The sequence below is a fragment of the Pteropus medius genome, unplaced genomic scaffold (genome assembly GCF_902729225.1).
Source record: "Pteropus medius unplaced genomic scaffold, Ma_sr-lr_union100, whole genome shotgun sequence".
In the NCBI taxonomy this organism is placed as follows: Eukaryota; Metazoa; Chordata; class Mammalia; order Chiroptera; family Pteropodidae; genus Pteropus; species Pteropus medius.
Window position 1 is genome coordinate 6930715 of NW_024351647.1, and position 25578 is coordinate 6956292.

The window sequence follows — 25578 nt, forward strand, 5'->3', positions numbered from 1 at the left end:
AGTACTAGGGTAGAGCAATACTTTTTCTCTTTCCAGCTGCATCTCAAGCATTCTAAAGTATAGATTTTCAGGTACTTCTATTAACTCATTTTAAAGCAAAAATATTTCTGTGCATCCATCTAAGGCACTATTAAATCTGGTACCCAGAGATACTTTTCTTTCTTCTGTTCTTTTGTCCTTTTTATTCCCTGGGTGAAAATCAGTATGGACTCTGTGGTATAATTCTCAGGAAAATCCAATCAAGGGAAGGCTGGCTGTTCCCAAGACTCAGCCCCATCATTTGGTCACTAATATTCAAGTTGCTAATTAGAATCATTTTTACTTTAGAAAAACAATATTAAGCTCTTTGTTTTGGAAAAGTTTACAATCTCAGTCAAAATATGAAGCTGTCTTCCCCTGAACATAGAAAAATGTTTCTACTTCAAGTACTACCATGTAAAACATGTAAAACAAATGTTTTACTATTTAGCAGACTGAAGATTAATCCACCCTGTTCATCAGTTTCTCTCCTATGATTGCTCAGTAATTATTTCTATTTTTAACCTAATCTACAGTTTAATTGTTATTCAACATAATTGTTACATATGTATTCTGAACAAGGCATGAAGAGGAGTAAGCTCTGGCTTTTGTTCAGGGTATTGGGGAAGACATTTTTTGGAGGAGACAACACTAAGCTGGATTGTGAATGAAGTGTGGGATTTGGCCCAAAATAGGGGTGCTCCAGGAGGAGGAAACAGCATGATACTTTCATCTTTTCTATTTCGTATTCCCTTATATTCCCTTATTCCGTATTTCCTTTTAGTTTTTCATGGTAGATAAATTCCTAAGTAATGTTTTCAGTTTCTGTGTTTTATAATTCCCAATATCTGTCATTTGGTTCTCAGCATCCATCAAACTAATTCTTATTTTTCTCTTTTGGAAATTATATCTCTCATATGATGGCAGCTTTCTATCTTCTCACAGAATTTGGAGGGAATTGATCTACTGTCTGAGGAGAGTAGATTCATTTTGGTCTAACTCAGGTAAGAAAGAGTTCTGGTTCCTACTGCCTTTCTTTGCAAATAGTATTGATGACACTTTCATCTTTGAGTGTGTGCCATTTCCAGGTCTCAGAGAAGATTCATCTGTGTTGTTTTTTGACCCAACACAGATGAAGCAGACAGTGGGATATAGTAAGCTATAATTCTCATGTGAAAACTTCACCATAGGGAACTAAGATCAGGTATAGGCAACATTTCAGAGGTTGAGTGCCAATTTTTTGATGTTTCTTCCTGGTGTGCAAGGAAGGCAGGTTGAGGGTGAGGGAGTTGTAGTGGTCTGGAATAGTCCAGAAACATGGAATAGTTAGGGACATCTATAACTAAAATAAAAATATGAGAGTTTAATTGATATAAACTCAGGTAACTGCATTGATTTCTTCCTAACATCTCATGTAGAAGTGGCTCAACATGAAATGATTTAATTGAAAAGGATCTGGAAAGGCTAATTCTGGAGGCTAGGAATTTAGAAGAGACTACATCTGGGGAAAGATGACATAGTGGTCATCTTTGGATAACCCCAGAACAGTATGAGGGTTACTTTGGTAGTAAAAGCTAATTCATCATGGCCTTGAAGTTATTTTTGACTTTAAGTTGTCAGTGACTTACAGAGTAGTGTAGTGAAGAAAGCCTGTACTCTGAGGTCAACTTGTATTTTAATCTAATATGTAAATTAATATTTTTCTTTAAAGTGAAATACATGTGTAAAATAAAAAGTTTATAAAAGTATAAAGAAGAGAAAAAAAATCACCCATAGCCTCTTCATAGAAAGATAGCAACTGTTAAAATTTCAACATTTTCTTCAGGTACTTTTTACATTTGCTTGCATGTCTACAATTACCGCAAGAATTGGGTATGAACTGACACATAGCTGCGCAAAATTAGGCAGTTCATTTAGTTTCTTTGAGTCCTTATTTTCTAATCTGTAAACTATAAATATCTTTCCTGTACTCTTCCCTGGCTATTGTGCAACAAAAGATATGAAAGTATTTTAGAGGCTGTCAATGTTAAGAAAAAAGCAAATTAATGTTTTAAATTTTGGTATTTATATTTTGTGAGAAATGATTACTAAAACAAGATAGAAAACATAGCAGCATTATGGCAAGACAGAAATTAAAGTAATTGTCTTAGTTGCAATTATGTGAGAGAAAAGGAATATTCTCAATTCAGATGAGTTTGTAACTCATATGGCTAATCATAAAGACTAATGATATTCTAACATACAGTATCTTTATTTCCAAGGAATATACTACAGCAATAATATATAAAATTAATATTGTTATGATATTAATATAATATTGTTTTCTAAAGCCAACATGAGAAGAGAATTTACAGATGCAAGACTTATAAGATTCAAGAAATAATTGCATATTTATAATTTGATAGACTTCTTAAGTTTTATAACTAAAATTCATTAACACATTAAGGAACTAGAAATAATGTGTAGATAGTGAAGAGGATCAGAGAACTACTAATATGTTAAAAAGAGTTGAGAAAACAGATGCCATTAATAATAAAAAGTGTTTGTTTACTCTGGATATCGTAAGATTAAGGAGAGGTATAATAGAAAAAATTATATGGGTGAGTCACTGATCAGTGGATTTAGTTTATGGCTCCTTTTCACTTGTGTATAAAAGATCAATGTCTGGTGAGTAGTAATTTCCATCTATACTGAGGATTTAGCAGAGGTAAATGATCCTAAATAATCATCCTAAGTAAATTAAGCCTGAGGATTTTGAAAGAAGTGAAGAAAACCACTTATGAAATCCTCAACAGGATGCCCAAAGGAGGTTTTAGAATTCACACTTATTTAATTAACATTAAATACACATTGCGTGTATTTAATGTTAATTTTGCCCTGTGTATTTAGTCATGAACTGATCACCCCGATAAGTCTAGTACCCATCTGACACCATATATAGTTTTTACAATATTATTGACTCTTTTCTCTATTCTGTACTTTACACCCTCATGACTGTTTTCATATTTAGCAATTTGTACATCTTAATTGGGTTTTTATTTTTAAATTCTAGTTCTTGTTTTGTAGAGAAAATTTTACTTGTCTTCAAGATCAGCCTTTACTGTGATAGGAAGTATTTGGGATGAAATTAATTCTAAGCTTGGAGCCTTAAAAAAAAAATCAAACTTTTAAGTCAATTTTTCTTTAATCACTTAATCATAAAGCAATAAAAAATATATTGTTATTGCGAGTTATAGTTTACTTCAAACCCCAATGGCATGATATTTATTTGACAGATTTTTTAGGCACTTTTCTATGGTCAGGTTATTATTCCAACAACATTTAACAAGGAGTTTAACTCTATGTACTAGGTGGTATTTACAGCCCTGGAGAGATTTGAGAATGAAAAATATCATACTAGACTGGATCTATTGAATGAATCTTGGAATGAGATGGTTGATATAAATGTCTCTGAAGTTTCATCTCAAATATAATTTATGTGTGTAAAGCATATATTAGGTAAACATGATATTAGGTGGATGTTGGCTATAGGACTGCTGAAAGAAGTAGATGTTAATTTCAATAAAAAATAGGCTGTAAAGGAATTCATGAGTAATATAAACAAGATCCTTTGGAGCTGAACAATTCATATGAGCTTAAACAGAGGATGATTATTCTTCAAATCCAAATTTGAGGCTGGAAGGTTAGGTACAATGGATATCTTAAAGCACATAAGGTAAAAATAATGAGATGGAAATTATGAAGAAAAACAAAAAAAGGAAGATAAATTCAGGAGGCATAATATGACAAGTAGAAGTTTGTGAAAGATAAAAAGAAACTGATTTAATTTAAATGGAGAGAAGAGGTGAGAAAGAGAGAAAAGTATTTTGAAGATCTTATCTTACTTGGTGTAGGGGAAAGCAGGAAGGAAATAAAACATATTGGTAGGGGAAAAAAGTTGGCATCTTATTTTAAAATAAGAGAAGAAAAATGTGTCACTGGAAAAGGGATGATAAACATGAAAAATATAGAAAAGTATAGCAGCACTTCCATGTTAATAAGGGGAGTGGTGATGAAATGAATATTAACTTAATCAAACCAGCAAAAATTAAATATGAAAAAAGTTATCACTTTTTGTTGATAACATCATTGCAAACCTAGAAAATCCAAGACATTTCAATAAAAAAACTATTATATCCAAATAACAGAATGTAGTAAGGTGACTTTATATAACAGACAAAAAGAAATAACTTTTTTAGCAAGAATAATCTAGAAATGGAGATGAGAAAAGGTATTCCATTAATAATGCCTCCCCAAAAAACTATAAAACACATAGGAATAATTTAAACAAAGAGAATAGAATATATACGAAAAAAAGGGCAAAATCTTATTGAAGGACATGAAACAAGGTTTGAACAAATGGATGGATGTACTATGTCCTTGAATGGGAAGACACCATCATAACAATGCTACTTCATTCAAAGGTAATATATAAATTTAATGCAATTCAAATCAGAAATCCAGTGGAATTTTTTAGGGGGATTGGATAAAATTATCTTAAAGTTTATATGGAATGATATATGCTCTAGAATAGCCAAGAAAGTATGAAAAAGAACAGTGAAAGAGGGACTTGCTTTATCAAATATAGTGACATAGTATAAAGCTACTGTTGTGAAATACTCTGATATTTCTACAGAAACAGATAAATATATCAGTGGAAACAAAATGAATAATTCATAAATAGTTCCCAAAATATTTGAGAATTTATCATAATGCAAAAATGGTAGTTAAATTCAGTGGGGGGAAAGAACAGGCCATTTAACACATGGTTCCATTACAATTCTACTCTCCTGGAAGAAATTAAAGTGGACTTATATTTTAAAACATATACAAAAATAATACAGCACAGTTCAAAATAGAAAGCACAAAATAATAAAATATTGAAAGAAAATCTAAGGTGTGCATGTATGATTCAGGAGCAAGGGCGATCCTAACTAAGACTAAACTCAGCAGCTATAAAATAAGTAATAGCTGTATTTAATCATATAACAATTAAAAACTTGGGTATAGCAAAAGAAATCACAAACAAAAGTAATAGATAATTGACTTAGAGGAAATGTATAACAAATTACAAAAGCTGAATATCTAGAATATAAAAAGAACTCATAAATTGACAAGGAAAAGCACAGTAGAAGATAAGAAAAGACATGAATAGACAATTCACAGAAGAGCAAATCCAAATTGCAAAAAAATACATGTTCAAATTTATTGGTTGTCAGGGAGATGAAAATTAGAGCAACAATGAACTATCACTTTATACCTAAAATACTGGCAATGATTTTAAAAAGCATTAACATTTATTCTTGTGGAAATGCGTGTTGTTACAGCCTCTTTGGAAATCAATTAGACAGAACTAGTAAAATTAAAAATATATGTACTTTGACCTAGTGATCCTACTCCTGGGAATCCATGACATAGAAAGAAGGGCATTAATATATAAGGATGTATGTATAATGATATTTATTTGCAGCATTGTCTGGAAGGCCCCAAAAACTTGAAACAAGGTAAATGCTTATTAATAGGGAAATTAGTAAATAAATAATGGTCTACTGACACTGTGAATATTAGGCAGTCATGATAAAGAGTAAAATAAAGCACCTCTCCAGACAGTTCTCTGTGCTTTTTTGCACATATTTCCATTCCTTGGCATATCTGAGTATAGAAATTAGGAAGTAGAAGTCTATTTTCTGATGTACCTTTCCTTAAATTCTTAGGCGACTTTGCCTATATTTTCTCTTCTTCATTATTCACTAAAGTCCAAACTAAATTTGAGGCACATGATTAAATGATATCAAAGATTTAGGCATGAAAAAATTTCTAGTGCTGGTTCTCAAGTTACTACAGAAACTTGAAGTAACTGTGTGCAACGACAAAGTGATCTTTAGTTTATGACATTTGTGTAACTCTATAGCCAGGACTTTCAACTTAAAAATTGTGTTTCCTCTCTCTTCCTCTTTTCAGGTAACTTCAGGGTCAGCTTAGCACATGAAGTTGATGGATGGAAGAAATCATTCAGTAGTGTCTGAATTTTTGTTGTTGGGATTCACCAGTTCCTGGGAGATTCAGATTCTTCTTTTTCTGTTTTTCACAATATTTTATATAGCAACTATACTAGGAAATCTTCTCATTGTGCTCACAATCATCTCAGACCATCACTTACATTCCCCCATGTACTTTTTACTGGCAAATCTCTCTCTCATTGACGCAGGTGTTTCCAGCATTGCAACCCCAAAGATGGTTTATGACCTTTTCAGAAAACATAAAGTCATCTCCTTGAAAGGGTGCATAACTCAGATGTTCTTTATTCACACTGTTGGGGGTACAGAAATGGTATTGCTTATAGTCATGGCCTATGACCGATACATTGCTATCTGTAAGCCCCTCCACTACCTGACCATCATGAACCTAAGAATGTGCATTTCTCTTTTGGCTGTTGCTTGGACCATTGGATTCATACACTCTGTGGCTCAACTGGCTTTCGTTGTAAACTTACCCTTTTGTGGTCCAAACAAAATGGATAGCTTTTATTGTGATTTTCCTCGGTTCATCAAACTTGCATGTACAGACACTTATAGATTGGAGTTTCTGGTCACTGCCAACAGTGGTTTCATCTCCATGGGTACTTTCTTTATCTTGATTGTATCTTACATCTTCATCCTGGTCACAGTTCGCAAATACTCTTCAGGTGGTTCATCCAAAGCCCTTTCCACTCTCTCAGCTCACATCACTGTGGTAGTATTTTTCTTCGGTCCTTGTATTATTGTATATGTGTGGCCATTCCCTACCTTACCCATAGATAAGTTTTTAGCCATCTTCGATGCCCTTATCACACCGCTTATGAATCCTATTATCTATACATTTAGAAATAATGAGATGAAGGTGGCAATGAAGAGACTGTACAGTAAGGCTTCAAGTTTTAGGAAGCGTTCTTTTATGAATGATCCAAGAAATTCAGATTCATCTTGACTTTTTTTGGGTATTAGTCACTTTAATTAAAATTTTCACAAATCTTTCAGATTAGTAACTGATTTCAATATGCATTGTGAAATCTCTCATCAAGGATTCTGTTCTGATCTGGTTACTTTTTCCTAGTAATCCTTGCTCTAACGATCCTGAAAATATCGAGGAGGAGTAAATTCAGCCTTGGAATGTAATGTCCTTCTTATTTATTATTGAAGACTTCAGTGAAAGCTTCAATACTGAAGCTTTCACACATACTGAGCACATTTTCCATTAAAGCAAAATGTTGTATATTCTTCTCTTTGGTAGTGATTTTCAAAGACATATCTCCTCTAATATAACTTCTAATCTACATATATATCGATATTCATGCCTTCTAAGTTTCTCAGTGTCTATATACCTAGAAAAATAAACAAAACGAAGACAATTGCCTAGGTAGTTTTGAGAATTTGAGGCTTCTAACAACTGGATTTGCCCATTCACACTCAGATTTAGTTAGCGCTAAGATTTTTAGATTTAGAGAATTGAAAGGTGAAATTTAGGATAAATGATTGAATGACAACTCAGGAAACTAATATTATTAGTTAATCAAATGTTCTGAGACCAGAAGATGTAAATTCTTACACTACTCAGTGTGTATAGTAATTGTGTTTTACTCCCATTATTTCCTAAACAATAGTCATTATTTTTTTATATGTCAAAGAAAACTATGTGACTGTTAAAAATATTATAAATGGATTTAATATTTTGAAGCTGAAAAGAGGTGACATTTGTTTATATAAATGAATAAAAATGAAAAGATTTCTATATTATGTGAACCTGGTTTATAAGTAAATAAAAAGCAAATAAAAAGTGTAGACATTACAAAAGAAATTTTATTACAAAATTGTCTATAAATGAAGATATATAAAGCTATAATGAAGAAATGTGTTAAATTTTCCATGTGATAAAATATATTACACATACTTATTTTTAAAAATATGTTGTTCAGGAATAGTATAAATAACTATTCAAAGAGTATCTGTTCTTTCCGGGTTACCAAATGAACAGGGGTAAGGGTTGAGTAAACGCATTATAAGTCACATGTAGGTTAGGTAACTTGTTATGAAACTGGCCAGCCATCCGTGAGCATCCAAATGATCATCAACAACAATAGTTAGTAAAAGATGAGAAGAATAATGTTCAAGGCTGACAATGTTTTTGATAAATCTTTACCCTCTCCCCTGCACAGATTTGCCAGGAAACCTCAGGTAAAAAATCAGATCCTCTCAAGCTGGAGGAAAAATGTGTTGTCACTTCTCTATTGTAGTTCTTGCCTTCACGTATTAAAATTTTTCATCTTATTTTTTAAATTGAGATATAATTGACATATAATGATTAGCTTCAGGTATACAACATACTGATTCAATATTTGTATATATTGTGAAATTATGATTATAGTAGTCTAGTTAATATCCATCACCACACATAGTTATACATTTTTTTTCTTATGAGAACTTTTAAGATCTATTCTCTCTTTTTTTTAGAGTAGGTGGAGGGGCTGCTTTTAAAATAAAATTTATTAGGGTGACATTGCTTAATAAAATTGTATGGATTTCAAGTGTACAATTCAACAATACACCATATGTACATTGCATTGTGTGTTCACCACCCAAAGTCAAATCTCCTTCTGTCACTATATATTTGACTCCCTTTTAATAATGGATTAACCTCTTTATTAGTTTCCTATGGCTAATGTAACAAATTTGTATAAACTTAGTAGCTTGAAAAATAGGAATTTATTTTCTCAGAGTTCTAGGGGCCTGAAGTCCAAAATCAGTTTTATTGGGCTGAAATAAGGGTGTCAGCAGGGCCATGTTCCCTCCAGAAGTTGTAGAGGAGAATCCCTTTTTTTCCACTTATAGCTTGTGGTGGCTATAAGTATTCCTTAGCTTGTGATAGCATCATTCCAATCTCTGCTTCTGTGGCCACAATTGCCTCCTCCTCTTCTATCTCAAATTTCCTGTTGCTCGTCTCTTATAAAGACACTTCTGACTACATTTATAACACACTTGAATAATCCAGAGTAATCTCCCCATCTCGAGGTCCTTAATTTAATCACATCTGTAAAGATTGTTCCCCCCCCCCATTTTTTTTGACTGCATAAGGTAACATTTACAGGTTCCAGGGATTAAGATGTAGTTATCTTTTGGAGGGGGGCATTTTTAGCCTACTACACTACCTTCCCCATTCATAGGCAAATATCTTGAGAGAGTATTATACCCTTGCTATGACTTTGCTATTCTTGCTTGCTACTCTTTGTTGATGATTTTCTTGATACTAGCCCGGTGTTTTTCTTTCTTGATTTTTTTTGAATGAAATTAAACATTGTTGAGAACTTTGGCTTCTTAAAAATGCTCTTTCCGCAAGAAGTTGAAAATCTATTTGAAGAAATAATGATGGAAAACTTCCCTAACCTGGTGAAGGAAATAACTGTCGGGAACTCAGAGAGTCCCCCAAAAGATTAACCCAAAGAAACCATCACAAAGACACATTATATTAGAATGACAAAGAGAGAATCTTAAAAGTAGCAAGAGAAAAACAATTAGCTGCCTACAAGGGAGCTTCCATAAGACTGGTAGCTGATTTCTCAAAAGAAACTATGCAGGACAGAAAGGATTGGCACACAATATTCAAAGTAATGAAAACCCAGTATCTACAACCAAGACTAATTTATCCAGCAAAGCCATCATTTAGAGTTGAAGGACAGATAAAGAGCTTCCCAGACAATTAAAAGCTAAATGAGTTCATCACCACCAAGCCAGTATTACAGGAAATGTTGGAGGAACTTCTTTAAGAAGAAGAAAACAATGTATCAAAAATATGAATAAAGAATGGCAATAACTACATATCTATCAACAGGTACTTCAAATAAAAAAGAATTAGTGCTCTAATCAATAGACAGGGAAGCTGAATGGATAAGAAAACATATGCTGCCTAGAAAAGACTCACTTCACATTAAAAGACATACACAGACTAAAAGGAATGGGTTGGAAAAAGATTTCGTATGATGAACCTAGAGAGTATTGTGCTGAATAGAGTAAGTCAGATAGAGAAAGACAAATGCCATATGATTTCACATATGTGTGGAATCTAAAGAACAAAATAAACAACAAAAATGAAAACAAACTCATAGACACAGAATATTCTGAGGGTTACTAGATGGGAGAGAGCTGGCGGCGGGGAGTTGGTGAAAAAGGGCAAAGGGATTAAGAAGTACAAATGGGTAGTTACAAAATAGTCATGGAGATATAAAGTATAGCATAAGGAATATAGTGAATAATATTGTAATAAATATGTAAGGGGGCAGAAGGGTACTAGATTTATTGGGGTGAGCACTATGTGAATTATATAGATCTCTAATCACTATGCAGTACAACTGAAACTAATATATTGTTGTATACCAACTATAATTAAAAAAATTGAATTGTACACTGTAAATATGAGCAACTAATTGTCTATTACACTTCGATAAAGCTGTAAAAAAATGCTCTTTCCCTTGTCACTCTCATGGTTTTACTTATTCTGTCTCTGGCTCCTTCTCAATACTTTTTACCATTTCTTCTCAGTATTCTTTGTTGGTTTTTATTTCTCTGACTATCCCTTAAATCCTGACACTCCATAGGACTCTGCCTCAGGTCTGTTTTCATTTTAAACAATGTCCTTTGGTGATTTTATCTTCTTCGACATAAAATGTACCCATGTACTTATGATAGTAGAATATAAATATTGAGCCCAGATAACTCTGCTGAGCTACAGCCATATATTATATATCTAGCTGCCTTCTGGAATTGTTACTTGGATGTTGCCTAATAACTGAAATCCAACCTGTCACAAGTTGAATTTATCACTTTGCTTTTCAAAACCAGCTTCTAAACCACTGTCTTATTTTGTGGATGGTAACACAATTCATTAGGCAAAAAATTCTCTTTATTATCTCTTCTTCCAATCAGTTACTAAGGCCTAGACATTCTACCTCCAAAATTAATATCTTTTTAAAAATTAACTAATTATTTATTTATTTTTATGGTGACATGGTAAACAAATCCAATAAGTTTCAGCTGTATACTTTAACAGTAAGGCATATATATATTTACAATGTTTGTTTACCTCCCATAGTTAGATTTCTTTCTGTCACCATATATTTGACCCCCTTTACCTTATTTACCTCCCCCTCCCCAGCCCCACCCTACTCTGGTATCTACTAGTCCATTGTCCATGTCCATGAGTCTCTGTTTGTCCTGTTCATTTGTTGCTTTTAGGTTTATATCTCACATATAAGTGATACCATGTGATTTTCAACTTTTTATGTCTGGCTTATTTCGCTTAGTATAATTATCTCGAGGTCCATCCATGTTGTTGCAGATGGCAGTATTTCATCTCTTATGGCTGGGTAATATTCCACTGTATATATGTATCATAGCTTCTTTAGCCAATCATCTATCATAGGGCACTTTGGTTGCTTCTATGTCCTGCCCACTGGGAACAATGCTGCTATGAATATCGGTGTGCAAATATCTTTTTGGCTATGGATTTTCAAGTCTTTGGGGGTAAATATCCAGTAGAGGGATTGCTGGAACATATGGTAGATCAATTCTTAGTATTTTTAGGAACCTCAATACTGTTTTCCATAGTGGCTGTATCAATTTGCAATCCCACTAAGAGCGTATGAGGGTTCCTTTTTCTCCACATGCTCTCCAACATTGTCCTGTTGATTATAACCAACTTGTCCTGTTGATTATAGCTATTCTAACAGATGTGAGGCAGTATCTCAATGTGGTTTTGATTTGCATTTTTCTAATAGCTAGCGATGTTGAGCATCTTTTAATATATTTGTTGGCTATTTGTATGTCCTCTAGGGAAAAGTGTCTGTTCAGGTCCTCTGCCCATTTTTTGATTGGATCGTTTGATTTTTTTTTTTTGGTATTGAGTTGTATGAGTTCTTTGTATATTTTGGATATTAGGCCCTTATTGGAAGTGTTGCTTGCAAATATACTTTTCTATTCAGATGGTTCTCTTATTACCTTTTTGATGATTTCTTTTGCTGAGCAGAAGCTTTTTAGTTTGATGTAGTCACATTCATTTATTTTATCTTTAACTTCCCTTGCTTTTGAGGTCAAACTCATAAAATAAAATCCTATTTAAGTCCAAGTTCCTTCAGTTTCGTTCTTATGTTTTTTTTTCTATGCATTTTATTGTTTCAGGTCTTATATTCAGGTTTTTAATCCATTTTGAGTAAATTTTGGTGTGTTGATAGACAACAGTCTAGTTTCATTCTTTTGCAGGCGGCTTTCCAGTTTTCCCAGCACCATTTATTGAAGAGGATTTCTTTTATCCACTGTATGTTTTTGGCTTTTTTGTCGAAATTTATTTGACCATATAAATATGGGTTTAATTCTAGACTTTCGATTCTGTTCCACTGGTCTATGTGTCTGTTTTGCTGCCAATACTATGCCGTTTTGATTACTGTAACTTTGTAGTATAATTTGAAGTCGGGCAGAGTGATAACTACAGCCTCATTCTTTTGTCTCAGGATGGCTTTGGCAATTCTAGGTCTTTTGTGCTTTCATACAAATCTGATGATTTTTTGTTCTATTTCTTTAAAAAATGCTGATGGGATTTTGATGGGGATTGCATTAAATCTGTATAATGCTTTAGGTAATATGGTCATTTTAACTATGTTAATTCTTCCAATCCAAGAACACAGAATATCTTTCCATTTCTTTGTATCTTCTTCAATTTATTTTAATAGGGTATTGTAGTTTTCATTACATAGTTCCTTCACATGTTTTGTTAAATTTATTCCTAGGTATTTTATTCTTTTTGTTGCAATTGCAAAAGGAATTATTTTTTTCCACTTCTTTTTCTGACACTTCATTATTAGAGTATAGAAACACTATGAATTTTTGAATGTTGATTTTTGTATCCAGAGACTTTACTGTATTTGCTTATTGTTTCTAGTAGTGTTCTTTGGAGTCTTTAGGGTTTTCTATATAATGAATCATTATCCTCAAGTAGTGACTGTTTGACTTCTTCATTTCCTATTTGGATGACTTTTATATCTTTTTATTGTCTGATTCCACTTGCTAGGACCTCCAATGTTATATTGAATAACAGTGGCAATAGTGGACATCCTTGCCTTGTTCCTGATTTTAGAGGGAAGATTTTCACCATTAAGTATAATATTGGCTGAGGGTTTGTCATAGATGGCCTTTATTATGTTAAGTTACTTTCATCTATACTGATTTTGTTAAGTTATTTGATCATAAATGAATGCTATATCTTGTCTAAAGCTTTTTCTGCATCTATTGACATGATTTTATAATTCTTATTTTTTAATTTGTTTATGAGGTGTATCACATTAATCAATTTACATATGTTGAACCATCCCTGTGCCTCTGGGATGAAACACACTTGATCATGGTGTATAATCTTTTTAATATGTTGCTGTATTTGGTTCAGTAGTATCTATTTAGGATTTTTGCATCTGTGTTCATGAGAGATATCAGTCTGTGGTTTTCTTTTTTTATGTTATCCTTACCAGGTTTTGGTATCAGGGTAATATTGGTCTCATAAAGAGTCGAGAAGTGTTGCCTCCTCTTTGATTATTTGGAAGAGTTTGAGGAGAATAGGTAGTAAATCTTTGAATGTTTGGTAGATTCACTAGTGAAGCCATCTGGGCTTGGACTTTTACTTTTTGGTAGGTTTTTGATGATTGTTTCAATTTCCACACTGCTGAATGGTCTATTTAGATTTTCCAGTTCTTGATTCAGTCTAGGAAGATTGCGTTTTTCTAAGTACTGGTCCATTTCTTCTAAATTTGTTATTATATATTTTTTCATAGTGTTCTGTGTGATCCTTTGTATTTCTGCAATGTCAGTTATAATTTCCCTTCTTTCATCACTGATTATTTTTATTTGTGTCCTTTCTCTTTTTTTCTTTAGTGAGTCTAGCCAGGCATTTGTCAATTTTATTCACCTTCTCAAAGAACCGGCTCTTTGTTGCATTTATGTTTTCTATTGTTTTTTTTTCTTGTTTTCAATTTCATTTATTTCTGCTCTAATTTTGATTATTTCTTTCCTTCTGCTGACTTTAGGCCTCATTTGTTCTTCCTTTTCTATTTTTTTAAGATGAAACATTAGGTTGTTTATTTGGGCTCCTTCATGTTTTTAGAGATAGGCCTATAATGATATGAACTTTCCTCTTATGACTGCTTTTGCCATGTCTCAAAAGTTTTGATTGTTGTAGTATCATTATCATTCATTTCTATGTATCTCTTGATCTCTCTTTTTATTTGTTCCCTGACCTAGTTATTTTTCAGTAGCATGTTATTTAATCTCCCTGTATTTATGGTTCTCCTTATTTCTTTTTTGTAGTTGATCTCTAGTTTCAAAGCATTATGACCCTCGTATATTTGTTGAGGCTATCCCTGTGTCCCAGTATGTGGTCGATTCTTGAGAATGTTCCACGTGAACTAGAGAAGAATGTATAAGCAGCTGTTTTGGGATTGAAGCCTCTATAAATGTCAATTATGTTCAGTTGATCTTGTATCATTTGAGGATGTTATTTCCTTATTGATTTTCTGTTTGGATATCTATCCATATCTGACAGTGGGATATTTAGGTCCTCTACGACGATAATGTTTTGGTCTATTTCTCCCTTTAGTTTTGTTAGTAATTGCTTTACATATTTTGGGGCTCCCTGATTGGGAACAGAAATATTAATAAGTGTTATGTCTTCTTGGTGCATGATTCCTTTATCATTATGAAGTGTCCTTCAGTATCTTTCTTTACCATTTTTATTTTGAAGTCTATTTTGTCTGATATTAGTACCTCTACTCTCATTTTTCTCTGAATACCATTTGCTTGAAATATCTTTTTCGACCCTTTCATTTGGAGACTATATTTGTCTTTGGAGCTGAGATGAATCTCCTGGAGGCAGCATATGGTTGGATTTTGTTTTTTGATCCATTCTGCAACTCTGTGCCTTTTTATTGGTGAGTTCAGTCCATTTACATTTGGGTAATTATTGAAATATGAGGTTTTCTTATAGCCATTTTATCTTTTGCTTTCTGGCAGTTTGGTGTTTCCATTGCTTCCTTGTCCTTGTGTTTCTGTTTTCTTTATTTTGGTTGGCTTCTGTGGGTTTTGCCTCTAGTTCTTCTTGTTTTATGTTGTATACTTCATCTCTGCATATTTGGTGTATGGTTACCATTATGAATATGAAAAAGATAGTTATATGTATACTTTGTCCATTTTCTTCTGAACTTGCCTTATCTCCATTCCCCTTTTCAAATCTGGATCTTTGAATTCTCCCCTCTTCAGTCATTGTTGTCTCAGTTTATCCCTTTGTATCCTGAACATTCATTACTATCTTGCTATAGCAATTCTCTTATACTTTAAGCTTATAACGCCCTGTTCTTAATAAGGGATGCACTCTTCTGTTTCTATTTGCCTGATAGTCATCTTACTCTTAATTATGGTTTTTTTTGTCATTTTGTTTTAGGTGAACTGACTCTTTTCAGTATTTCCTGTAGTGCAAGCCTCATAGTGGAGAATTTTTGTATGTCTAGAAAGGTCTTAATTTCTCCTTCATATCTAAAGGAGAGCTTAGCTGGATACATTATTCTAGGCTGATAGTTCCTTTCACTTAATATTTTGAATATTTGATTCCACTCTTTTCTGGCTTGTAAGGTTTGTGCTGAGAAGTCCAATGATAATCCAATGGGTTTTCCTTTATAAGTAGATTACCATCTTTTCCCTGGTTGACCTGAGAATTTTGTCTTTGTCATTAATTTTTGATAATTTTAATACAATATGTCTTGGTGAAGGCCTTTTTGTGTTGAGATAATTGGGTGTTCTGTTGGCTTCTTGAATTCCAAGCTCCACCTTATTCCTTAATTTGGGATATTCTCTTCAACTATTTGTCTAAAAAGGCTTTTTAGTCCCTGCTCCTTTTCCTCACCTTTGATAATGCCTTTTATTCTTATGTTTCTTCCCCTGATGGTATCAACTAGATTTTGAATTTTCCTTTCATTATTTTTTATTCTTCGATTTCTCTCTTCTTCCTTCTGATTTCTTTCTGGATTTCTGTCTTCGATACCACTGATCATTTCCTCCATTTGGTTGACTCTATTTCCTAAGCTTGCTATTTCATTTTCAACTCTTGCAGTGTGTTCTTCATCTCCAGAAGTTCTATTTGGTTCTTTTTGAAGGTTTCAATTTCCTGGCTCTGCTCATCTAGGTGTTTTTTCAATATATAAAATGACTCATTTTGGAACTCCTTGATTTTTTTCAGAAGTACTATCCTGAATTCTCTGTCACTTAAGTCAGATATTTTTATGTCTGTATGCTTATTTTCTGGAGTTTTTTCTCTCTTTTTTTTTTGAGATGACTTGTCATTTTGGTTTGTTCATGGTGTTTAATGGACTTTTTCTCCTACTGGGCTTTAATGGAAGTGTATTCTGCGTTTTTTTTCCCCAGAAAGAAGATTTGTTATATAGAGGTCTCTCTTTATACTGTTTGCAAAGAGGGTACTTTCCTTTTGGTTTCCAGTAGGTGGTGTGTAAGCCTCTTGGATCCTTGCTTTATATAAATCCTTAGTAATGCCTTTTTATTTTCTTATAAATATTTAATCACGCTTGCTACCCTTAGTCTCAGTCCCTGTCAGTGTTAGCTACAGTTTTGGTAGAGTTCGCTCAGATTCACCTGGGCTCTGTAGTGATGGTTCTCGGAGGGTATGTGGGGAAGAGTCCTCTGTGTTGGGAGTTGGGGTCTGTGGCTCATGCTTGGTTTTGCAACTGCGGCTGGTAAAAATCAACTGTTGTTTCTCTGTTGTCCTGCTTCTCTGCTTTCTGTCCTGATGACTGGGCACTTCTGCCAGCTGCGTGGACCTCACAGCACTCTTAGGCATGGCTGTTCATGGAAATTGCTGCACCTTCTCCCCTCCTCCTACAGGGAGCTCTGGAAGCTGTGAGCAGCATCTTTTTATTTCTCCCAGTCCACCACCTGATACCCAGGGTTCTGACCTGTGGTAACTTTTATGCGCAGATTCCATGCTCAGAAGTGCTGGTGTGCAATTTAGGTGTTTTTTTTGTTGAGTTTTAGATGTTCATCTTATTGTTGTTTCAAGTGTAGAGATCTGGGGATATCTCTCACTTTGCCATGTTTTTCCAAACTCTCCTCCTAAATATTTTTTGAGCCTATTCAATTTTTTCATTATTGAGTGTCACTCTCCACTTTAGGCACTATTATCAAACTATTGTAATAATCTCCTAATGAACTTCTCTATACTTAATTTCTTCTATTCATTCTCCACCTAGGCAGCCACCATGTATCCTTTTAAAAGTGAAGATTTTATCACAACATGACCTGCTTAAAACTTCAATGCCTCCCTAGTGTTCTCAGGAAAAACATCATTAATATGGGTATGAGGCCTTTTATCATTTGGCCTTTGTTTTGTCTTCAGCCTTCTCTTTTTCTATTCCCCCCTTTCATTTTTATATTTTTTCTTACTGGAAATCAGTGGAGGGTTTTAAGCGGAGGAATGATAATATATTTAATTTCAACTAGAAATATCACTCTGACTTCTTCCTGGGGAACAGATTTAAGAGGGTAAGAGTAGAGAAAGGAAAATGAGTTAGGAGGCTCAGGTGCAGATCAACAGTGCCTTTGCCTATGATTAGAGCAATGCACATACTTAATGTTGTTGTATTCAGAATGCATTTTGGAGACAGAGACAAACTTACTGTGAATTTGCTTTGATTATAATAGAATGTTAACTTATTTCTTATGGCCACAATTAATAATCACAGCTGCTACATATAACAATAATTGTACATCTCGGTTATCTATATAAGGCCCTACTAGGTAAATTATATGGAATAAAATGGACAGGTATTAGTAGGCTTTCTTCACAGACATTTATATAATAGAAGATCACAAATGTTTTCAGCTGTAAATGAAGTTTTATTAAAAAACCTTCCCTACATATGTTGATTCATACATTTTGTAAACCTAGGCTTTGAATATCTTTTAGTTGGTGAAGAGTTAGAATAATATTTTGGGTAAGCAAAATATTTATCTAGCCATTCAACATTTAATAAATTTCATTACACACTAGTAAATAAGTAGGCATAGAATCAAGTTAAAAAATTAAAAGTATGACCGTTGAAACACCATGCTGCAGTACCTGTTGAGTATAAATGTGTCATATCTGCCACAGCATTCCAAATCTCATTTCTCTGGCCCTTCTGAGAAGTAGAAATGCAATCTTTTCCTGGCATTCCACTGCCTAAGAATTCTCTCTAGAGTACTCAAATGGGAAGGTTCTCATAAAATGAGTGCAGACTCTGTTCTGATGGCCATGCCATAGCCATTCTTCTGATTCAAGGATAGAAGTTATTCTGTGGCAAATGTATATCTCCTTGAGTCATTGTCCATTTCTACCAAATTGCTAATTTCCAAGTCACCTGCTTGCCACTGACGACACTCTGGGCAGTCATTCCTTTATCTGCTTTAAGCTTCTCCTCACAGCCTTTTTGGTAGAGGGGATTCCTACACAAGAGATTTGGGCTATAATTTCATAGGTCTTTTCTTTGTATGACAGCCCTTTCATTTCTAGAGGGTACAAGGACATGCGGGAATCTGGAGGTGGTATGGGAAGGAGTAAAAGAAGCTGCAGTGGAGGGTGGTCATGCACATCCTTGCTCTGTACATGGAATTACTGCCCCCTCTAAAACCAGGCCTACTCTGCCAGATGTCTTTTGCTTCCATAATGACTTTCTCTCAGATGCACCAGACTGCCCTCTTTTGGATACCTCACCAGACAGTTCTGTATATGTCCAATCTTATTTGTTGATGGTGAGAAGTTTCTTTCCCACAGGACCTCTAGTCTTCTCTCAAATCCAGTAATGTGTCTGTGTCTCTGCCTCAGTGTTCCTGAATATTCTTTGACAATTAGGAGGCTGATCGACTCTGGGCCACAGAAGACTCTGGAAGATAGTGTGGCTTAACTGAGTATCAGGATACAAACTTGTTTAAAAAATTAAAATTAAAATTACTATTACAAATCTGTTGAATCTAAGACAAAAGCAGAATGGAAGAGAGCTGATGCACCTTTGAGTTAGTAAAAATTGAAGCACTAGCACCTTAGGACACATATCAGGCCCCTATATTAAAGTTATTTCTAACTGACACTTAGTCAATCAACACAACTCAGAATGGGGAGTTATGCAGTCTCAAGTTGATTGAGAAACATACCTTCAATATTGCACACTTTCTCCTGCCCAGAGGTGGAGTCTATTTTCCCAGTCTTAAATATGGCCTGGGTTTGTCCATTGCTTTGACCAGTGGCATGAGGCAAGGATAATGTTGCATGAATTCTGAATTTAGGTATAGATTGATTTACAGCTTCTGCCTTTGCCTTGTTATGGTCTTCCCACTGTCCTGTAAGGAAGCTTTAGCAAAACTGCTGAATGATATAAGAGTCCTTGGAGAGAGAGGCTCAGCCAACAGCCAGTATTAAGGCCCCAGACATGTGAATGAGGCCATCTCATTCTCCAACTTGTCATGCTCCTAGAGAACTAATGCCTCATGGGAAAGCCCAGGTGAGCTTAGCCCTATTTGCTGAGTCATGAGCAAATAAAATGTTATTGATTTAATCTATTTTGTGATACAGCAATAGATAACTGATATAGAGTACTATATAATTCATTAATGGCCCTTTCACTGACTCTGTATTCTTTGATATAAAGATAAAACCAGAAGAAGTTTTCCATTCTGTTGTTTCTTTTTAAGAAGCTGACCTATGAGAGATTAACCATTAGTGATTTGCCTCAACCCAGCTCCACTAACATTTTGAGTTCATCCCCTTGTGCTGCTATTATAACACCCTCTTCAGCTCTCACATCACAAACATAATAAAGAACTAACTGTTGATGGACCATCTGTATGTATTATTATCTTTAATTTAGTTATCCTTTCTAATGGAACATGGATCACATTCTAGATGCCACATTGGAGGCCTCTTTTTCTCCTTTTCTCTCCCTCCCTTCCTTCCTATGAAGATGATAAACATTATTTTCATTTTTTAAAAAAGATATGTTTTCATTCTTATGGTGTTCCTTCCTTCACAAATATGAAAAACAAAACGGTAAAAAATTAAAAACAATCTGTAATTCACACACAAAAAATCCCTAGTTTCCTTTCCTTCTTTCCCTCAAGTGACCCATTACTAGCTTTTCCCTTTGGTTGCTGTGGCCAAACTTCTGTGGTCCTTGGAAACAACTCCCTTGGCTTACTGTACTCAGGATGGCAATCTCAAGTCTCTACAGCAACATTTAAGTAACTCTTCAGTGCTGCTAATTGGTTGCTTTTCCTGCTATGCAAGTATTACATATGGCTTTTTATGCCAGATGATGATAAAATTTCAAAGGCAAGAGCTTTGCATTCTGTGGTCCTCTACTGCTATGATAATTTCAACGTTGGTCCAGGTAGGTTAGATGGATGGAAACTATCTTTCACGGAGATCGGAAATTAAGTGGAAACACACAGAACAGTAAGAGGGGGAATCTTATCAACCAGAAGAAATAAAATCAGCTCTGTTATTCAACATGGTGATTTCAGCAGATAAACTCACAACCAAAATATAGAAGACAGCAGGATGTGTAGAGTCAAATCATGACTTTGTGTTATGTATTGGAAACGTTATTTTAGTGACATGTGAACAGATGTCGTGAGTGTTGTTCTCCAGGCAAAGAATAAAGTAGGAGTGGAAGATTTGAGTCCAATGGGAATAAAATTTGAAGAATTTTGGACAATGCTGAAGAAACTAACTTTGATATATTATGATTTCCTGGGGGTACAGACTGGATACAAAAGTTGAACCATCGTAGCAAAAGAAGCAGAGTATAGTGGAAGTAGCCTGAATTGACTGGAAGCCAAGGGTCAAACATATTAATTCTGGATTTGCCACCAACTTCTTTCTTAGCTTCAACAAAGCCATTTATCCTCTTTGTACTTTGGTTTTCTTAAATTAAAAAAAGAGGATTTTACAGTCGCTAGCAAAGTTTTACTCAAGTCTTAGCAACAACAGCCTTCTACAAGTCTTGCTGCATAGATAGCAGTAAAAACAAACATTTTGGGAGGATATGCTCTAGTGCCCATTCTTGTACATATTTCTACTCTTTTGATTGATAGCTTGAGCTCTTTCTACTCATCTTGAGAAGAACAAACTAGAGGAGAGACTTTGGAGAATGATCAGATTGAGTTATTTCCCTCAAATTATTTTCCAGTAATTCCAATTTAAGCCCAACCTTGTTAGTAATCTGAGACTAAGGTTAGGAAATACAGGATTATGAATCTTCTATCTGAGTGATCCTAAACATTGATCTACTTTAAAAATACTTTAGAATTGTCAGCCTTGCTTAAATTTGTGGTAAGTTTATATTATTTATAATTTCTTTCCTATTTGTGTTGGTCAACACAAGGATGAGCAGAGAAGTCAGTCAACTGTATACTAGATAATCTCTGAGGTATCTCTCATTTCTTAAATCCTATACTTAGTAGTGGGAGGGTTGGCAGAAGTCAGTGCTTATATGTTAAGTGAAATTGTGGGATTCAGAACATGACAAAGGCATACTGGAACTTAGTAGATGATGCCCATTGAAAACCTGTTTTCCTTTCATAGTAGTGAGTTAAGTTTTACTCTATCTTCATTGAAAAGATAAGATTTAAGCTACTAGTCTGCCTTTGTTTAAAAAGGAAGCTGTCTAGTGAAGACTGGTACAAAGTGTGACACCTCAAGTTCTCAGATAGATAGAACATGAAAGCCTGGCTAGGAAGCAGTGCCACCAACAATAAGTGTACAATCCTGTTTTCTAACTTTTTACCAACACTAGGAATTACCTAATTTTTCAATCTTTGCTAATCTGATACATTAAAAAAATCATCTTTTTTTGGAAGATAAAATAAGGTTTTGTATAAAAATTAAAAGGGATTTGAGATTGAGTGGGAATTGAAAACATGGTGGAATAACTTTCAGCTTCCAGGAGAGTAATTTAGAGTAAAACCATTTGCATCAGTAAGGAGTTTGCTATTGATAATCACTGTGAAGAGAACCTAATTGACTCCAAGCTGAGTTACTTTTTATTAATGTGATTATTATTTATATCATTGTCAAGAAAAGTCTAAAAAACCATTATAGAGACATATTTAAAAGACTGTATAGTGACAGAATTCAATAGTTGTCTTTTTAGACTATTAATTGAATTATTATTATTATTATTAATAATGTTTTGGTTTGGTTACCATAATATATGAAAAATTTATCTTTAGTGCATGTGAAAGTAAGAATATCAAAGAGGACTTCATGGAAGAAAGAGTTTTGCACGGTGGGCTATCGAATGGGAAAAATTAGAGAGAGCTAATAAAGGCAAGGGCAATGCAGGCTGAGTGAAGAATGTGGAGGAAAACCATAAGCCATAATATTTCGGTGTATGTATAAGGGAAAGGTAAGTACCATTTGAGTGCATGTTCAGGAAAGAGGAAGTAGTTTAGCTTAGAGTGAGAGATATAGGGAGGAGTAGGGCAACAAAATTCAGTGAATATTTTAGGGATAGCTCTGATTTTTGTTTTAATTTGGGAGATACATAATGATTATATCTTTGGAAGTTTTGATTCTCTAAGGATACAAATTGTGTAATTTTTAAGATCCACATACATTGTTCATTTTGTAAAAGTGAAATTGATATATGTTCACTGCAAAAATTCAAGATAGGTCAGAGCATAAAGTGAAAAGTAAAAGATCCCTTTTCCTGCATAATTTTCTCAACCCCACTTCTTAGTAATAATTATAGTTAATAGATTTTTTTGATGTATCATTCTTGGCATTTTCTATCAATCTATTCTTTTTATTTATGCAATTTTATGGATGTAATTTATTTCTATAATTAAAAAAAGCCAGATGGGATAAGTTGATTACATGATACTGTCCCCTTTCCTGCTATCTTGTCTGTGTACATCTAGGTCTACATTACTATTATACATGGCTGCATAGTATTCCAAGGAAGGATCTAATAGAAATTATTTAAATAGTCTCTACACATTTAAGTTATTTTCAGGCTTTTGCTTTTGTAAGCAACAATATTTCAGCAAACATCTATGTGTCTTTTCTTTGTCCACTTTGTTCATGTGCACATATATTCAGAGATTTTCCCCTAGAAGTAGAATATGAGTCAATATATGAACATATAAAGTTTAGAAAGTACTGTCCAATTGGTAAATGCTTTATCAGTTTACTTTCCCATTGTAGATTATTTTTTTTAAAATTAAATTTATTGAGGGTGACTGGAAATAGATTTTAAATGTACAATTCAATAATATATCATATGTATATTGCGTTGTATGTTTACCACTCAAAATCAAATCTCCTTCCCATCAGAGATTATGAGATTACCTGTTTCCTCATTTCTCTTTGAACCCTGAATTATATCAAATGTTTAAATCTCTGCCAAACTTATAATAGCTAGTGTTTTGCTATATTAGTATACATTTATTTAATTCAGAAGGAGGTTAAGTATTTTAAATATAAGTAAGAAGAGTCATGTGTAAAGCTCTGATATTTTCACTCTTTCTCTTCTACTTGGGATTTGTGACTCATCTTTGTCATTCTGGTCTCACATACTTTCCTTTCTCCACCTCTAGTCAGTATCTTTTTTACAGAACCCATAATTGTGTCACTTTCTCTAGCACTTATCCTCCTACTATGAGATGGTGGATGCCATGTTATGGCATCCTCTACTTCTATCTTTCCTTCATTCCTCTACATAACTCATCTTCTCTTCTTAATTTATAGATATGAGAAATTTACATCTCAGGTCTTAAAAAAAAGTTTATAAAGATTTTGAAAGAACTTGCCAATGTGATCATAGATATGGTATCAATACACTGAGAGATGTTCAAATTATGAAATCCACTGCCACTTAATTATTTCTTATAGTTAAATAATTTATAAAAAGCCTTTTAATTTATAGTCACATGTAGCTATGACTATGAAATAATGACACTTAAAAATACAACAGAAAAACCCATCCAAATAAGTAGAAGACTCTTTATTCTGTGCAATCTACTTTGGCAATGAAATATACAACAGAGGGATTAGAAATTGCTTTGTAACTAAAATGGTCTCCAAAGGCATACATCAGCCTTTGTCTAGTTTTCTATTAACTACTGAATTTCTAAAGATTAAGATCAGTGACATTTCTCCTAAATCAATTCTTACTCTCCTCTTCTAGGTAGTATGAGAGTTGTCACTGCTGACAGAGAGAGGCAATGGGTGAAACCAACCACTCTGTGGTGTCTGAGTTTGTGTTCCTGGGACTCTCCAGTTCATGGGAGATCCAGCTCCTCTTGTTCCTCTTTTCTTCTGTGTTCTATGTGGCAAGCCTGATGGGAAACCTCTTCATTGTGTTAACTGTGACATCCGACCCTCATTTACAGTCCCCCATGTACTTCCTGTTGGCCAACCTTTCCATCATCGACTTGATGTTTTGCTCTTCCACAGCTCCCAAGATGATTTATGATCTTTTAAGAAAGCGAAAAACAATCTCTTTTGGAGGATGTGTAGTTCAGATCTTCTTTATCCATGCAGTTGGGGGCACTGAGATGGTGCTACTTATCGCCATGGCTTTTGACAGATACGTTGCCATATGTAAGCCTCTTCATTACCTGACCATCATGAGCCCAAGAAGGTGCATTTTATTTCTAGTCACTTCCTGGATTATTGGCCTTATTCATTCAGTGACTCAGCTGGCTTTTGTTATAGACTTGCCTTTCTGTGGCCCTAATGAATTAGACAGCTTTTTTTGTGACCTTCCTCGATTTATCAAACTTGCTTGCATAGAGACTTACACGTTGGAATTCATGGTTACTGCTAATAGTGGCTTTATTTCTGTGGCTTCCTTTTTAGTTCTGATCATCTCTTACATCTTTATTTTGGTAACTGTTCAAAAAAAATCTTCAGGTAGTATATCCAAGGCCCTCTCCACTCTGTCAGCTCATGTCACTGTGGTTGTTTTGTTCTTTGGGCCATTAATCTTCTTCTACGTGTGGCCATTTCCCATATCACACCTGGATAAATTCCTTGCCATCTGTGATGCAGTTATCACTCCTTTTCTGAATCCAGTCATCTATACTTTTAGAAATAAAGAGATGAAGGTAGCAATGAGGAGACTATGCACTCAGTTTGTGAATTATAGTAAAATTTCTTAAATATACTGAGAATGTATAAAAAGGCAAAGTATACTACTAGAATTTCAGATGGATATGAACTAAATAAGTTATGTTAAATTTAACGAGAATGTCACTACCTACTTGTATGTGATGTGTCCTATCTTTTTTTTCCCCCTTCCCAAATTGAATTGTGATGTCAACCTTTGGGCTCTGCTTATGTAAGAGACCTAAAGAATATAGGTCAAGGCTCTCTTATCTCACCATTTTTCTTACCTTTATTTACTGCCACTAG

General features: G+C 34.1%; 3 protein-coding genes across 3 annotated transcripts in view; all 3 read left to right on the forward strand.

Annotated features, from left to right (window-relative positions):
• The first annotated feature begins 919 nt into the window (after window positions 1-919).
• Window positions 920-7140, forward strand: LOC120587242 (olfactory receptor 4F3/4F16/4F29-like). Its single transcript, XM_039844003.1, has 2 exons — window positions 920-1022; window positions 6019-7140. The coding sequence occupies exon 2, from the start codon at window positions 6043-6045 to the stop codon at window positions 7021-7023; it is 981 nt and encodes a 326-aa protein (XP_039699937.1). The 5' UTR covers window positions 920-1022; window positions 6019-6042; the 3' UTR covers window positions 7024-7140.
• LOC120587243 (olfactory receptor 4F15) overlaps window positions 957-25578 on the forward strand; it is a 38719-nt gene continuing 14097 nt past the window's right edge. The window contains exon 1 of the mRNA XM_039844005.1: window positions 957-1022. The gene's annotated coding sequence lies outside the window, so the exon portion shown is untranslated. The remainder of the gene's footprint in view (window positions 1023-25578) is intronic.
• LOC120587244 (olfactory receptor 4F6) lies at window positions 24368-25347 on the forward strand. Its single transcript, XM_039844006.1, has one exon. The coding sequence runs from the start codon at window positions 24387-24389 to the stop codon at window positions 25323-25325; it is 939 nt and encodes a 312-aa protein (XP_039699940.1). The 5' UTR covers window positions 24368-24386; the 3' UTR covers window positions 25326-25347.

What these genes read in the sequence shown, in the direction of transcription:
- LOC120587242 (XM_039844003.1), top strand. Translation starts at nt 6,043, where the DNA reads ATGAAGTTGATGGATGGAAGAAATCATTCAGTAGTGTCTGAATTTTTG.
- LOC120587244 (XM_039844006.1), top strand. Translation starts at nt 24,387, where the DNA reads ATGGGTGAAACCAACCACTCTGTGGTGTCTGAGTTTGTGTTCCTGGGA.